The sequence below is a fragment of the Zosterops lateralis genome (assembly GCF_965231275.1).
Source record: "Zosterops lateralis genome assembly, chromosome: 5".
NCBI classification, from domain to species: Eukaryota; Metazoa; Chordata; class Aves; order Passeriformes; family Zosteropidae; genus Zosterops; species Zosterops lateralis.
The window spans coordinates 68,669,685-68,686,805 of NC_139766.1; the positions used below are offsets into that span (position 1 = coordinate 68,669,685).

At 38.5% G+C, this 17,121-nt stretch overlaps 1 protein-coding gene across 1 annotated transcript; it reads left to right on the top strand.

Annotated features, from left to right (window-relative positions):
• The first annotated feature begins 881 nt into the window (after positions 1-881).
• Positions 882-16,498, top strand: MYOZ2 (myozenin 2). The gene is made up of 6 exons (XM_083862376.1): positions 882-1,014; positions 1,561-1,664; positions 6,669-6,838; positions 8,269-8,398; positions 9,746-9,929; positions 16,083-16,498. Exons 2-6 carry the CDS (start codon positions 1,589-1,591, stop codon positions 16,312-16,314), a joined length of 792 nt encoding a protein of 263 aa, XP_083718502.1. The 5' UTR covers positions 882-1,014; positions 1,561-1,588; the 3' UTR covers positions 16,315-16,498.
• Positions 16,499-17,121: the final 623 nt, after the last annotated feature.

Sequence of the window (17,121 nt, forward strand, 5' to 3'; positions counted from 1 at the left end):
TGTCATATCAGGGTAAATGCAATTTTCTGATCAATCCTCCAAGCCAAATAAGACCATCATTTTCCATAACAAAAAGGAACTTCCTAGAACAAACTCAAATCCAAATCAGAAACACAGGAACTTTGCCTTGCTTTTATTGCCCCAAAATTCATCAGCTGAATTCAGACAGGAGGGTAAGGGGGGGGAATGTTCCCTTCTGCCACTGTTTTATTCTGTCCAAAATTGTTTTGAAATATCTGTGCTCTACAAACCACACATTTCTTTGATAAACTGACACAACACTATCCTGGAAGGCAGGATATTAGTGAACTTCAAACTGCTGAGGGGTTTTTTATCCCTAATGCTCAAAGAAAGTGAAGGGATTTTGTTTTTGCGAGGCACGTGCTTGTTGAGCAATTTACTCCCCAGCACGTATAATGCTGAAGAAAATCTCATTTCTTTTCCAGAGCAGGCTCTGTATCTCAGCCATCTGCCACTGACTTTAGCCATCAGCCCCTCCACAAGTAGGGTTTCATCTTTCACTGAAGGATTAACCCGTGCCATTCTCATCCGCTATAGTCTTGCCTATCTATACACTTAACACCTTATTTATAAACGTCTCCTTGCTGGTTATAACACACAGATTATAATCCTCAGAGGTGAGGAGAAGATGAAGAGACGACCTGTGCAAGTGTGAGATGGGCATTCCATCAAATTTTCAATAAGTTCTGGAAGGGATATACCCTGTCTTTGTTGTGGGCGCAGTTGAATCTTTTCTGTTCTCTTCTTTTGCCAGGAAGATATGAGTGGCTGGAGTGTTTGAGTCTATATATAACTGGTTGATGTCAGCTGGATGCCAACCCCTTTGGAGAGGATCAGCCCCCCAGTTTGTCTCAGTACTAGGTACCATGCAGATCCCAGCACAAGGGGTACAAACCATCCAGGACCAGGCAGGTCATCCCCATACATAACTAACTTCTGAAGCCTCAGCTAAAGAGTTGACATCGCTTTTTATCTTCACAACAAAACAGTAGGGTAAGTGTATTGTTTCCTGAAATGTTTTGACATTGTCTGTCCTACAAACTGTCATATACAAGACATTTATGTAACCTCTTGACTCTGCAGCTTAAAAGATGTTTATATTTTTACTTAATCAGAAATCCACCTTCTTTAAAGATGCCAGAGGAACTGGTTTCATTCCTCAGATTCTTTATTAGATTAAGAAATTTCAAAATGTAACGTTGCTGAAAACATGAACCAAGATGTAAATTAAAATTACTTAGGAGTTTACATCTTGTAATGAGTAGATGTCAGAAGGCCTATATCACTGACACTGATTTTTTGCGGAAGAATTTATGTAACCAACTCAAAGTCCATTCCTTTGAATCTTCTATCCATCAAAACATGTCCTAACATCTGTCTGCAAGAACAAACTGCCAGTGCATTTTGCAGTGCAGTATTTCTCAGTCAGAAACCCCTAGCTTCACTGTTTAGCCATTCTAAAGAGGCTGTTGGAAAGGAAAGTTGGCCAAACTGTGTGAGCTGGCTCAACAATATAAAAATATGTTGTTTTTTTTGCAGCGAGGAAAAATCGTGTCAGAAAGTCACAATGTTATCAGATTCTGCCATGGCCAAAGAGAGGAAAGAGCAAGCATCAGCCATTATGGATGAAATACACAGAAATGGTATAGCACTGAACCCAGCTTACTGCATATGCAATGTCCTCCAGCTCTCCCTAATACATTTTTTTAATCATAGAGTTTAACTCTCTTACAGCTTTGTCTCTGGGTGTTTTGCCATAAATAATCTTGTGGGAGTATCATGCTGCCTATGGTAACTAATCCTTTTGTAGTTGCCTCTTTTCATCTGAAAGCTATTTTCAGATGAACAACTGCTGCGGAGGAATGAAGTACTCTAACAGCTGATATACATTCTGCTAGGATAGCCTTTCAGAACATTATTTGGGGTTAATAACATGACTTCATTTCACTTTAAAAGGCTATCATCTAAGAAACATAATGATCTGTACCCTCTTTTTTTTTTTTTCTCTGTTTCACACTGCTTTTTATATAAATGATAAAAATTTTTGAAACAAATGCTTACATCTCTGTTCTTCTCAAATCTTGTCTTTGTAACTAACACATTTTACTAGCATTTGGCATTCTCTCTAAAGCACAGTCACCAATTAATCTTATTTGACAGCAATTTTACTTCTCTGTAGTTGCACTGATGAAAATGCAGGCACTTATTGGAAGGTTGTTTGATTTTCTAAAACAGGTTCTTGAAGTTATTCTTCTAGCATGACACCTTAAGAAGTGATTAAGTCTGTTGGGAACACAAATCTGCTTGGCTTTTATTAGGCATGTGCTGGATGCTTTTGGAGAGCCTTCCAATCCTGCCCATGAAGCCTTTTTTTACCATCTTCATAAAAGATCCATTTTCTAAAAGTGATAAGCACCCCACAAGGCTCACTGCAATCACAGGGAGCTGCATTAATATTTAGAATTTATGAAAGTTACATCACTTTCATGGGATGAAATACTGAACATTGAATTCTAGTTTTGAAAATCTTCTCAGTGGGCTTTTGTTTCAAAGAACTTGTGTATGGTTTCTGCACTCACTCCATGACAATTGTGAATGCATGAAGAGTAGGATGAGAGACTTAAGAATTTTTAGAACAAGAAGCTACAAGTTTGCCTGGTCCTACTCCTGATATTTCCAGAGGTTTTTTTCTGAAGCTTCTATTCCTAAGCAAAAACCTCTTTCTTATTTCCATTCTCCACTGAACACGCACTCAAATCTGAAAGTCAGTCTGTCCTTCCAGATTTCATTACAACCCATTTTTCTTTTTGGTACTGTAAACCCAAGCACTACATGTGCCTGAAATAGGCTGTAAGCTCTTCAGGGCAAAAGAAGGAAAAAAAAAAAAAAAAAAAAAAGTATTTCATATGTTTGTTTGGAACCAGGCACTTCACATGGTAAATGTTGCTACTATTCATAGCAGTACTAATAAATGTAGCATACAGCCCTTGAAACCACTGGTGTATTTGGATAATCTGTGCTGATGCTTAACATTTGCCTCACATAATCTTCCCCTTTATTATTTACGTATTATCAGATTAGCTGTCAAGATTCATACTCATAGTTATGGCAGCTTATCCTGCAAGATATGCTGTGATATGTGGCCACTGAAGGCAATTCCAGCTCTTAGAAAAATTCTATTTTTGCCTCTCCTTTGGATGCTTGAGATATTGATATGTTAAAAAAAATGAAAGTCCATGAAATGAATGTGATAAGAGACTGACATTTGTAACTGCACAAGCTCCGTGAAGCCAGATAGAAAACAGAAGGATAACCAAAGCTTAACAAAGTTTAAGCCAGTTCTTAAGACCCAAATCTGAACAAGCCTTGGAAAAACCAAGAAGAATTTAATTGGCTAGATTCAGCTCAACTAATTTTTGACATTTAGTTTTGCCTCGAATTGTTAATTCAATGAGCTTAATTTGAGATCTAGAGGGTGAACTGCTGTCTTTCTGGGCTTGGAATCACTACTCCTAATGACAGTCAAGGCAACTGGTAATCAATCACATCAAAGTTCCAGCCAGTCTCCCAGCCCTGTGAGGACTCCACTGCTAACACAGGTACACAATAACAGAAGGCTCTGTAACATAAACCCTAGCACCCTGGAATGCTGCAAGCATTCCTACTGCATTTTTATTTCAGACCCTTTCCATTTCAACGTTTTCAGGCAAATAGTGACTCTCCACTTCCTTGTTAAAAGATATTCATAGCAGAAACAGTTGGTAAACTCCAGAATCAGCCAAGTTTTTTGGCAGTGTCTGAGATCACTGGTCTCTGGGCAAGACTGGTGAAGACTGAAAGTCCACCTCTGCTGTTGGCTTGTGGGACATGAGTTTGTCCCATTTTTTAGAGGAAGTGGACACATCCTAAAATGCTGCAGGGATAGACACTAACTTTAAACCTGCTTACAGTCTCAAAGAGAAACTGCATGAGTAAATCAGTGGGTGCATACAGCGACCTCCTCAAGCACTTGGTTTGTCACTGGCAGACTTGGAATAATCAGAACATTCCTAAAACTACTTGGTAAAGGTAAACTTGGATGTAGATATGTACATTGAAGGAAGCCCTTGGAGTTCATTACTTAAATCCCAGGTCCAGTTCTATATGACTTCTTAAATGCGTTCTTCAGTGTCTACATGATTAACTGTCTTTCCTGACAGAGTTAAAAAATCTTAATTCTGATATTAAACAAACACACATTCTAATGTTTATTATTAAAGTTTATAGTCCAGATTAAGGTATTTAGAAGATTGTAAACTGAAGGATTAAAGGAATATAAGGTAGTGAATGCAGGAAGAACTATATAAATCATATTTAAATACAATCCACTGTGATTTTAACCACAGGACAAGAAGGACTTGGCAGGAAAAAATTAAAGAAATTAAGTTAAAAAGTTAAGAGAAGGATTAAACTATGAATTAAACTTTCAATATTATCTTACAATGTCCATCTATGACATTAGGGGTCTCTTTCTATTGTCCCCTAAATGTCCTCCTTCTCTCATTCTCCATCACCCTATCTGCACTGACACTGAAACTATCCCTAGACACATCATAAAGCTAGACAGATGATTAGATTTTAGTTGGCAAGGAATTCAAATGAACTTTACACTTATAATTTTGGGATGCTGCCTGGACACACAATAGTACACAAGGGTGGGTTACAAAGTAGCTTGGAGCCTCCAGTTAACATTAACAAGAACAGTATGTGTGTAAGCGAACAGCAAGGCCCAAAATAGATAACACCCAGAGTGTCCCAGAAGAATCCCGAGTGCTTTGGGCAGAGCTCTGCAGTTGCCTTGGCTCCCCAGTCTCTGAGGATGTTCACACTCCCCTTCCTGTGTGCAAACAACAAAAGCTTTTCTCTGTGAAAACGTGGCTGATTTTGCGGGGTGAATTTACTTCTTACCAACATAAAACCATCCAGAAGTCTCTACCCCTGCAGTCATTTTGAGAGATGATAAAATCGAAATATGACTTCAGGTCTAAATTTCAGGCCATGGGCCAAGAACCAGTACAGTTATGTCCATGTCAGAGCCAAAATCCCACCACTATCAGTCACTGATAGGGCTACACTGGGCAAGCTGAGTCATTTTCTTCTATGTTAAGAACTCTCTGTTTTGTAACCAGCTCTTAAATAACAGGAGGTTGTTAGGATTCTTTGCACACACTATTTTTAAAGCAGAAGTGCACAGTCCAGCTCATGTCAACTTGCTCTTGTTCCACTGAAATCCACTGCAAGCATTAAATTGAAATTGGTATGGACAGAAATGGATCAATAATGATGCACTCCAGGGCCCATCAACTTGTTTGATTTACTACGTGGAAAACTTTTGTCCATCCAGCTTCAGCTAAATATTTAATATACCTGTCTCCATTAGTTTTGCTAAGCATCAGCACATCACATTGTTTTTCCAACATAAAGTTACTAGGAGACACATGCCAGGCTGAACGCGCCATTTATTCAAAACAAAACCCTTCACATGCAATATTGACTTTGGCATTAGGTACCTTCCACAGTTAATTAACTTGTAATGTTAATTTTAAACTGGGCCTCCCGTCTGCTTTACTCTGATAGCAGGACACGTATTATGACACGTATAATTTGTCCTCATTTCATTTTAATGTATTAAAATACATGTCAAAGTTCAGAATTTTAAATCCTGGAGACCATAAGAATATATGAAGCATAGAATGTCCTGTTATTGTCATATTTCTTAAATTCTGCAATGTTCTAAGCAAAAAACAAATAAATAGAAAATTGTTTCTTCAGTGTTTAGGTTCCTGTATTCTAAGGTTTAAGTTTTACCTCCAGGTTGAGGACATTCAATGATAGTTCAGTCACTAAGCAATAAATTGCTTGATGCTGTCAGCATCCCAGCTTCCAGAACACCACCGTGAAGATGACCATAGGAATTCTGACATTCAGAATTCTTTGTTTATAATCCTGATTGATCTTTCTTTCCCCTTGCCTATGCATTCTTCTTTTCAAATTCCACAGGATGTGAAAAAAGACATAGAAGAAATTTTCCCCAAATACTGAATAAAGAAATATGCATCCAGTACTTCAGTTTCCTCTTAGAGAGAATAAAACCCAAAATGTCCTAAGTGAAACAATTCCTAGACAGGTGTAGTAATTCTTTGTTAGGACTCTCATTTTCCACACCTTGAGCTTTATTTTGGACTTTATTAAAAATAGTATTTAATAGATACTGGCAGGTATGTTTAAAAGGGGTTGTCTCTTATCTATCCAATGCAGGACAAAGAAAGTGAACTGAAGGTTTGATGTGGGAACTCGGGATCAGAAGGAATTTTGTTCCCAGTTTCAGCAGAAGCCATTTTTTACTAGCCTGCTATTAATATAGTCAGTAGGACACTACAGATCTGATCTTGATAACAGCTAATTTGGAGCTTGAGGTGCTTTTCATCATCGAAAATACAGGTTTGTGGTGCTCAATAATCTCCTCCAAAGTTCTGGAAGAAGGCTTAATTTCACTAACACCACGTGACACCCTGCTATGTGTTAGCTCAATGTGCACAAACATGTTGTTGGATTTCAGGTGCAGAGCATGGAATATCAGAGGTTTGTACTTATCCATTCCATTGCAGTCTCACCCAGCCTGAACCTTGGGAAAAAGGTCAGCACGCCTAGAGATATCATGGTGGAGGAATTGTCCACGCTCAGCAACAGAGGGGCCAGGCTCTTCAAGCGGCGCCAGCGCAGATCTGATAAATACACATATGAAAATTATCATTACGTGGCAAACAAGCCAAGAAATGTGAGTATTTTGTAATGACTTCTTAGTGATTCTACATCAGGTTGCTTTGGTGCCCATGGTACACATTGTGTATGATTTACCTCTAGTTTCAGGATAAAGAAAAGCAAAATCCTAGAATGAGGCTAAGAAGAAGTGAGCCAATTGTATTTTATTAATTGAGACCCTATAGACAAATAAAAAAATAAATTCCCTTTTTTTTTTTAATGTGGTATAGATATTTCCAACATCTTTGATCACTTGCTCAACAGAAGTTAAATTACACTGGGATAAAATGAGATCAAGTTTGAGCTTCAATAAAGCTGCCTTTTAAAAAAAAATCTGCACAAAAGAAATCCCATATAAAAAAATCTGAGTAACTCCACTGAGCACCCAAGGCTATTATTAAACACTATTATTTAAAAGCCCATCTATGAATACTCTCCCCCCATTTTTCCCTCATCTGAGTATTAGAAGCTACACAGATAAATTCTGAGCACACCATCAATCTTGTCAGAATTCTGTATGCAATCCCATGATTTTGCTACACTCTGACAGATCCATTTCCCTATAGTCCACTTTTTCCCCCCAAAACCAGAGAGTACACATGGTTTATTCAGTATGACATTCCAACACATAAAAAACAATGCCTCTGGCTCCTGTTCCCTCCCTTAAGTGTCTATTTAGCACTGCTGGTGGTGTCTGCATCATCTTTAGGATTCTGCCTGCCAAAGTTAATCTTTCTAACATACTTCGGAATGACTAGAAAACATTCTGCCTTGATCTTTTTTTATGTTGTTGTTTCAAGTTTAAACAAGTATTATTTGTTTGCTTTCCTACTTCAAGAAACTCTTACTCTAAATCAGTCTATATTTAAATTCCTTTTAGCCTATGTGTCATAGCTAAAATAAGATGCTGACTTCTTATGAGACTCTCTCTAATTCTATATTTGTGCAACAAGATTAAGCCTTCAGATGTTTCCTTAGAACCGATATCCCAATAGGAGAGTGGAAAATAACAGCGTATCATGAATCTCCAGAAAGTGACCTGCACTGAAGTTGTTATTTCTACTACAAATAAAGGAAAAGACAATCCCAAACAAAAGCAGTTCAACAAATGTAGCAAGTTTTCAACTGATAGTGAAAGAGATGCTTTGAAGAATCAATGCTTTGAAACTCAAAGGGCTCAAACTTGTCAGATTTCTTGACCCTTTGGGTAGCATGGGTGCTCTGTCTGGCACAGAACAGCTTCTAGTGGCTAGTGATGGAAAAAATGCTCATTTTTGGTTACTTAGACAATTTAAGTGCAAAGGGAATACTCTACCAAACAGCAGGACTATGTGCTTTAGGACTGTACGCACTGAGAACCAGATCTGGGCAGTAAATGGGAGCATTGCTGCAGCCTCCCCAGAGGATGCCATGGCTGAAGTGCTGTTCCTTTCTGTCTGAATGCAGCGTGGAGAGCCCATCCCGAGTGTCAGGATGGATGGCCTCAGTGTGGAAGGGATCCCCCAGCACGCCCCAATGACTCCTCCCAACACGCCTGACCCCCGGAGCCCTCCACACCCTGACAACATCGCCCCAGGTAATGCCTCAGTCTGCAGACACTCAATACATTCAGTCTCGTTTCACAGCAAAGAAATTACTGTTTTTAAGGCAGTATCTTCAACAAGAATTTAACGGACTCATATTAGAAACAGACACATTTAACTAATCAGAACTTCTCCCAGAAATGTAAAGTGATGTTCTTAGTCACTTGTGTTCATTGTTGAAAAATCTGATATACCTTTCTAAACTGAAAACATATCTTAATATCAAGAGAGACTGCTCCTATATATACAGGTCTTAAAAACACTGCTAAAGAGATCTTCTGATTTAAAACTACATTAATATACGGATTTTTCTTTGCCAAATCATTGTTTCCAATATAGGACACCCTGCTCAACAGTCAGCAAGCTATTCATTGTAGTTCAATTATCCATAAATGTAAATCTGAAGCCACTAAGTTTTGCTAGAACCCTTTAGAGAGGAGAAACTTTAAAAGGAATTTGCCTCTGCTTGCATAAACTGTTTTTTTTTAAATCTCTAACTGTGGGGGTACTGTTGGCTTTATTTAAAGGAGTGAGTTACAAGAAGGCCTTATTTTGTATTCTTTAAAGACTAGAGAAGGCTAATTTGTTTTAATTAATTTATTCAGTGATATAGCCCTTCTTCCTGTTTATGAATTATCCATGAACAGGCCGTGGTTTTTACAAATTCACTCTTTGTTCAGATTTACTCAATGCATGTTTTGTGCAGACCTTTTCCAGTCCATGTAAACTAGGTCAGTCCTGCTCTGCTGGTGACTGCTGAGGCTCTGTGCATCCTTTGGCCAAACACAATGCTAACAGAGGTAATTTCCATTGCTAAGAGATGATCCAAATCTTCAAGCCTTTCTTTAGGCAAAAAAGGTCTGGTCAGAGCAGATATTAAGCCACAGAGGGGTTTAAGCTTATAGACTGAAATAGCATTCATTTGAAGACCTAGATGTAGATATACTTGTGGAAATTTTCACTCAAAAAGGTAGAATTATCTTGCTTTTAATCAACAGTCTGTTTTTAAAACATCTTTTTTAATTTACCCCAAGTACTATGTAGGTGCTCTCTGGTTTCAAACAAATGCTTACAATACAGACAAATTTATAAAAAGCCAAAATAAAGTTAGCCTCAAAAGAAGCTGGAATATTTTGGACCAGTTATGTATCTAAAAGACTACAAAATTACCCTACTAGGTCTCTGTTTCTGTGTAGCTGTGGCCTAGTGACTTGACCCAACTGTTCATTCTAAGTCACTGAGCAATTCTGCTGTGTTAGTTTCTGCTTATACAGGATGGTGGCAAGGAAGCAGAAAACACAAAGAATCATTATAATCATTTTACCTTGATCGCATTGCAGGATATTCTGGACCACTAAAAGAAATCCCTCCTGAAAAGTTCAACACTACTGCTGTGCCAAAGTATTACCAGTCTCCCTGGATAGAAGCCATTAGGGATGATCCAGAACTGCTGGAAGCTTTATATCCTAAACTTTTTACACCTGAAGCAAAGCCAGAGCTGCCTGACTACAGGAGCTTTAACAGGTAATCCTGAATGAACACTGAATTAATTTTACTGACCAGAGGAATATTACTATGAAATACAATTTTTCCACCAACTTTAAAAATCTTACCACCTGTGTTTGCAAGTGTAAGCATAAAAATGAACCACACACAGAGATTACAATAAACAAGAGCATTAAGGAGCAAATTAGTCTATCTCTAAAGTAAGGAAATTCAGACTGTAGAACCAGGAATAGAAGAGAAATTGCTAAAAATGTTGAAAGAAAGAAAGTATCAGAATCCAGTGCCCAGAGAAGTTGTGGATGCCCATTGCTGGAGGTGTTCAAGGCCAGGCTGGATGGAGTTCTGAGCAACCTGGTCTAGTGAAAGGTCTCCCTCCCCACGGCAGGCAGGTTGGAACTAAATCATCTTTAAGGGCTCTTCCAACAACACTTGTTTCAGTGTACTCAATAAATGGGAAATATGAGCCTCAAAATACTTTCAGGATGCCTGTTGTTGACTTCAGTAGGTATGCTATAGTCAGATGTCTCAGTTAGAACTTTGTTCCTAAGTTGTATAATGCAAAGTACTCTATTTCTACTTCTTGTTTTAATACAGCTCACATGGCTTTGTTTCAGGCAATGATGGTGGAATGAACTTTATCCCACAGTCAATCCCTCACACTAAATAGCCAGAAGATTTCCTGTTTTATTACAGTATACCATGTTTTATATCTTTGACAACCTTCAGCAACAAATTAACAGATTAAACTTTGCTTTATTTAAATAGTAACTAATGTATCATGGCTTTCAGTAGAACTTCTAGCTATATGGATAACACGGGTTTTTTAAAGCCTTAAAGCAAATTCTTACTCATGTCTTTTGCCTTCTTTCATTCCATTTACACTATTTTTATTTACTGAAGTAATAGACAACCCTGCTGAGTTCCAGACAGCTGAGACAAACAAAAACCCCTTCTCAAAAGGTCAGACAGCAATCTATTGAAAAACAAAATTGTTCATGGCAATACAAACTTAGAGAAAAATACCACAAACATCACTTGTGTTCCTGACATTGATGTGGACCTCAGCTATGAGTGCAAGGACTAAAACATTACACAATTCAACATCAACATTGGCACTGAAGACACTGCATTAGTTCTGATTTCCTAGCAGCAATATACACTGCCATGTTAATAACTGAGTCTGTGTGACACACTCTTCTCAGCAGACAAAACAGCAAATGCAAGTCAGAGATGTGCCACAGCTGCCAACATCAGAACAGTAACAGCACAGTTTATGTACTGTGCTTATTGTAACCTAAAAACCCATAAATTAAAATAACCTAAAGAGACCAAGAAGAAATGCTGAAGACACAAATACATGGAGACAGAATCAGTTCTCCTTCTCACAAGAGGTGCTAGTCATTATTGTGAAGGACAGCATCAGACAGGGCACAGAGACTCCATTAACAGGGATTTGGGTCTTGACATGGTGTCTGATGGAGTCTTTGTGAATTTTAAGGCTGTCTCTGTGGCCCCGTGCTCTGTTACTTGCCCTCTTTACAACACTAACTATTTGGATTTCTTTCTATATGGAGTTTCTCTACATATGACATGGCAGAACTCTGTCTCACCAGAGTCTGAGTTTTCTGAACATAAGTGAATTCTTATAAAGAAAAAGTCAATAGTCTCCCTTGCAACTGCCATAAAACCCCTAAAATTTGGCACATAAATCGAGATACAGACTGTGAAACTGGTAAATTCAAACCAAAAATATTTAAACATAGTCCACCACAATTTTTCTTCTCATGGAAAAAAACTGATATCCAATAAAAAAGGATGCCTGGTGGCCCTAGAAAAGCTGTCGCATGTTACACTCAGACTTACATTTTCTAGCAGATTCAAAAAGAATTTGAGAATTTGAAAAATTAAAATTCGAGATACTCATTTTTTGGAGAGGATTTTACAGCCAGTAAAAAAAGAACAGTAACCAGACTTCTGTGTCTAGATCCTAAGGCATTCTGTGCATTGAGCCCACAGCATCCTTGGCTTTTTAATTGCAGTCATGGAGAGAAAGCAAATGGTGCTGTATTAAACAATTAAAGTGTGATATCATGGCATCATTTGGTTATCAGCGAGGGTGGGTATCTATCTAGGCTTTCCATCGTGCTTCATCATCCAGTAAAGTGCCATCGTGTTTGTTCTCCTGCAAAGCACTGCTACAGACACCATTAGTCAGGAAGGGGTGTGGTTAACAGCAAGTGTGAGCCACAGGATTCCCAAGGGAAATGGACCTGAGATCCTTCCCGGTTCATTCAGTGGTGTCTGTTGAAGTGGCACTCAGACTTTACAAACTATTTCAGGCTCCTTTCAGCTTTCCTTGTTACACAACAAACTAGAAAAGCTGCACAACCTGGGCAGGTAGGGAGGTCTGATGTGTTGGAATTCAGGCACACATTCTCAGCTTAAAAATATCTTCAGCATTAAAGAGCATCTGGATTTTTCCCAGCAGTGAAAAGGTGACTTTGGATCCTGCAGCAATTTTTATAACACAAAGGAATTTTAAAAAACAAATAAGGAATTCATAGAGGCTTTTTTTTTTTTTTTTTAGTCCATTATTCATTTTTAAGCTGCAGGGACCTCGCAGTGCTGGCAGGTCACTGGAGGAAGGGCCGTGGCAGCAAATGTCAGGAGGGTTTGCACTGTGACAGCACAGACTGGGCAGAGGGGAGTGGGGCTCAGAGGGGCTCTGAACACACTGTGCACACCAGGCTACTCTTTCACCTACTCAGAGATAAAACCAATCTGTGCTAGCAGAGAAAAGCAGCAGAACAGACCATGCCATCTGTCTTCTCTTGGAGATTCATTCCTGTTAGGATTGAAGAAGCATTTACTAGTGAAAAAATTTCTTGTCTCTCTTACCAGTGTGGAAGCATCAAGTAATGAAATCTGTGGGATCTGTGGGAAAGCAGCATGAATCTGCATTTGTTAAGGAGTTTATAATATTACTCAAATTAGTACCTTTATTCCATCTGCTTTCTTGGACCTGGATAAAATGTCAAAGGTAGGATTATGAGTAACATACAAAGCACATCTTACTCACATAGGACAAGCAAGTCAGACTAGTTCTGCCTCTCCTACCAGATACATTATTGCTCAGCTTTCTCAATTCCCAAAGTCTACTCTTTCAAAAGCACTACAGGAATTCAGTCCATCTGGACTGGGCTCTGTTTTCCTTGATTCATGGATTCTGAAATCTATTATAAAGTGCTAAGATCCAGAGTCTCACAGGAATTTTGGGTGCTAACTTGAACTGATGTGAGATTAGTGGGAGCTGGGTGCTTAGCCAGTTCCTTAGCACCTAAGTACCTCTATAACATTAGCATTAGCTCTTGCACTAAGCTCCCGTGAAGCTCTCTGAGCATTTTGCAGGGTCAAATTCTTTGCTCCTATGTCTCATTTTTTTTTCACAGAATTTACAGTAAGCAAAATGTTCTATGAATGATGGTCCATTTTAAAATGTGAAATTCACATTTTTTGTGATTATGTAACCAAAGGTGCTAATCTAATGCAGTTAAAACATTTCTTCAGACTTTCCCAAATCATTAAGTACAAGCAATCTCCTGTGTTGAGACAATATAATGTTCAATAAAAAAGATTAAGGGCAAAAAATGAAAAAGAATTCCTGTTAAAATGACAGCTAAAAAGAAATATGATTGTGCCTGCTATTAAATCAAGCACCTACTTTTTAGGAATATGCAAAGCGAATATTAAACAATCTGTTACACTTCCTGGTGCTATTTCCTATGGCTCTGAACCAGCATTTCCACCCTTGTTATGAGCAATGACTACTGGAATTTTTTAAGCATGAGATTTAGGCTTCTATGCAATGAATCAGAGCTCAAGTAGTACAGCTGATGAGCACACAACAGAGGTCATTACAGCACCATGTTGTCAGGCAAGTTACTGCTCACAAGAATATATTTACTGCGGCTGTAAAGGAAAATCAACATCTCTTAGCCAATTACTGTACTCTCCTTTGTGTCCATCATCATGTGCCCCTGCCTATAAGGCAGGAATGCAGAGTCGTCTGAGGCCAAACTTTTTATAGCAAATACAGGGGAGTATTTTGCCACAAAAGATACTTGGATTTCCAAAGAAAGCCCTCCTGTTTCTGTTACATACAGCAATATGCTCTATTTAAAACCCATAAGTACTAAAAGGAGGATGTTTTAGACAACAGAATTGTTTTGCAATTTATACAACTATTATAAATGTGTTTATTTTGATTATCTCTTTAATATACATATCAATTATAATTAAACATCACAACAATGTGAGAATGTGTATCGTAATTAGGGCAGCAATTAAAACGATATTTATTATCCGGTGAGATGTAGATCACTACATTCACTCTGTGCCAATTACCAAGCAATTATTTTTTAATCAGTATCATACGGTATCCATGTTGACACTGTGACCTAGAAGACAGCTCCACAAGAAAAGCCTGATACCACAGGCTGGATACCGACTTGGAATTAACAATTTCCTTTGACCTCAAGAGAGTTTAATGCCTGGACTGGCTGCTGCTGCTGCTGCAGCCTCTTGTCTTATCATCATTTGAGACATATTTTTATAGCTTAATCCAAAGCAGTGTTCTTCTCCCAGTGAGGGTGCATGCCCAGAGCTTGCATGATTTTTAATATCTCACAGGACTGATGCTTTGGAGTTAACACCATCCCCTTCAACAAATGCTGCTCGTACCAAAATGCAGTGACTCATCCATGTAATGACAGAGCAGTGCCATCTCTTTTATGTCATAGCATCATTTTTTCTGAACTAATTTCTTAGTTTTGTGTATATGTACTAAATTCTTGCTACGAAACTTAGGGGTTTTATCCAGCTGAAAATCCTAGACAGATCTTCAAAGGATCTCTTTTAGTTTTACTTGGTAATATTTTCTCTGGGCTTCTGCTGTAATACCTGGGGCCACTGAAAATATATTCCATCAGATCTGCTTTTCTGTACCACACACCAAATATACCAAGGCTGGTGAAATTCCATTTCAACAAAAATTCATTTTCCCATGTCATTACATGTCTGGTTTTGCAGAAGTCAGGTGCTTTGTGCAGTTTAAAGATCTGACACTCTTCAGTGGCCAGAATATATCCCAGCAAAGTTATGCAGCTGATCAAAATGCAGAGCACAATTCATAGTCTGTTTGTTTGTACAAAGGTGGCTGGAAGAAGTGACAGGAAAACTCAAGGGGTTTTTCTCAGTCTGAAACCTGTATATACAGAAGATCAGGGGAGGTATTTGGAAATACTGTTGCTTTAAAGTGTTTGCAAATACATGTAACAGTCAGCTCTAGCTTAGTATTCCTTATCTTTCAGTTTCTCAGGCTTACTGCCTGAGGGAAGATTTACATTTAAATAACATGAAAAATGCTGGCTGAACAGTGTTTCGAGGTTTAGTTACATAAACATTTTCTTCAGAAACGAAGCTGGTGTATCAAGTCCTCACCCATTCCCTCCCTTCCAGAGCCTGTTGTCTTTGGCTGTTCCTTTCTGCTTCACTCATTAAGCTCCACTCCTCTTCACTTGTATTGCTCCAATTGTTGGAGCATGCTGAAATAAAACAGATTGCTGAAATAATTTGGATTTTGAAGTGCTCCTTTGTTTTGAAGGGTCTTTGTTTAACCCAGATCACAGAAGTGACCCAAGTTTATAGCACAACCCACATACATTCTAACTGGTACAACAATATGGTGCTGAAACACAGTGTAGTGGGAGGAACAAGCAGCTGAGGAGAGGAGAAAATGGGGTGAGAAGTTTCTGAACTAATTACTTGCTAGAGAGAATGTGTTGAGCTGCAGTTTCAGACTTACCAAGTTATCACCAACAAAGTAATTTTAGTAACTGTGACTCACCAGTTACAGGGTTTTCTTGCAACATCTTTTTCTCTCTGGCTTTTCCATCCATTTGAATTTTAAAAAAGGCTTTGAGATTTATCTAAGGGAAAATTAATCAGATCTGAAAGAGAATTTCCCAGAAAAACAAACAGAAGGCTTTTCTCCAGAGCTTGAAAATGTAAACAAGAGATTGGAACAAAAATCTGTTCTTTTCAGCCTCTGGGAGGGAAAAAACCAAGTCTTTTTAAAATCACATTTAACTTTTATTTCTTTGATATCTACAGAGTTGCCACTCCCTTTGGTGGTTTTGAGAGAGCATCAAAGCTGGTTAAATTCAAGGTACCAGATTACAATATGCTGATGCTAAACGATCCCAGATTCATGATCCTTGCAAACCCTCTTGCTGCCAGAAGATCCTTCAACAGGACTCCCAAAGGATGGACGTCTGAGAACATCCCTGTGGTGTTCATTCAGCCTGCAGAATCCAACACCGTTCCAGAAACAGAAGACCTGTGAGAGAGGCTGCATTCTACATGGAACAAAATGCTGACAGCTGCACATCCGTGTATTTTTGGTCCAAACATTGCTAAAGGCTACTGACAAAATTTGTCCTTGGAAGCTGGAGTATAACTAATAATGTGGGATGCAGTGTCTCTGTCCTGGCACCCAGTTTCATCTGTAAACATGAGCTAAATAAAGTAACTTGGAAAATATGATGGTGATATTTTCTATTTGTGTTTACATGTTCTTCTTTTACTTTCTGAAATCTTTGCATGTCATTTAAGAACAAGTGTACCAAGAAAAAAGAAGTGACACTACTCTTAAGGAACTTGATAGTGATTTATTAAAAAAACTATGGACATTGATCTAATACCAATATCCAACTATGACGGACAAAGACTCTCTAACAGTTTAAAGTTAGAAAGTGTATGTTTATTACGACGCCGGGCAGCGTGCGGGATAGCTCCCAGAAACACACGCGCAATTTACAGATCATCACAGGGCCTTTTATCTACAGAAGTATTGAATACACAAACTACAAATGCATATTCATAGCTCTGATACCTCCCATTCCCCGCTTCGTATGGTAATTAGCCCAAAAAGCCACCAAGCATGCGTCTTTGAAATGGGTCGGTGGTCTTTTTAATGGGGTGGGGTCCCAAAATGATGAAGTAAGATTGTCTTCCTCAGCTCTGACTTTTTAACCTTTAGTGTTTGTGACAGCTAAATCCTGTTTTTCTCAGGACTGTTTGATTTATGATTGTATTGTATTCATGGGGTCTATTGATTATTCAGGATGCAGAAGCCCTAGTTTGACAGCTC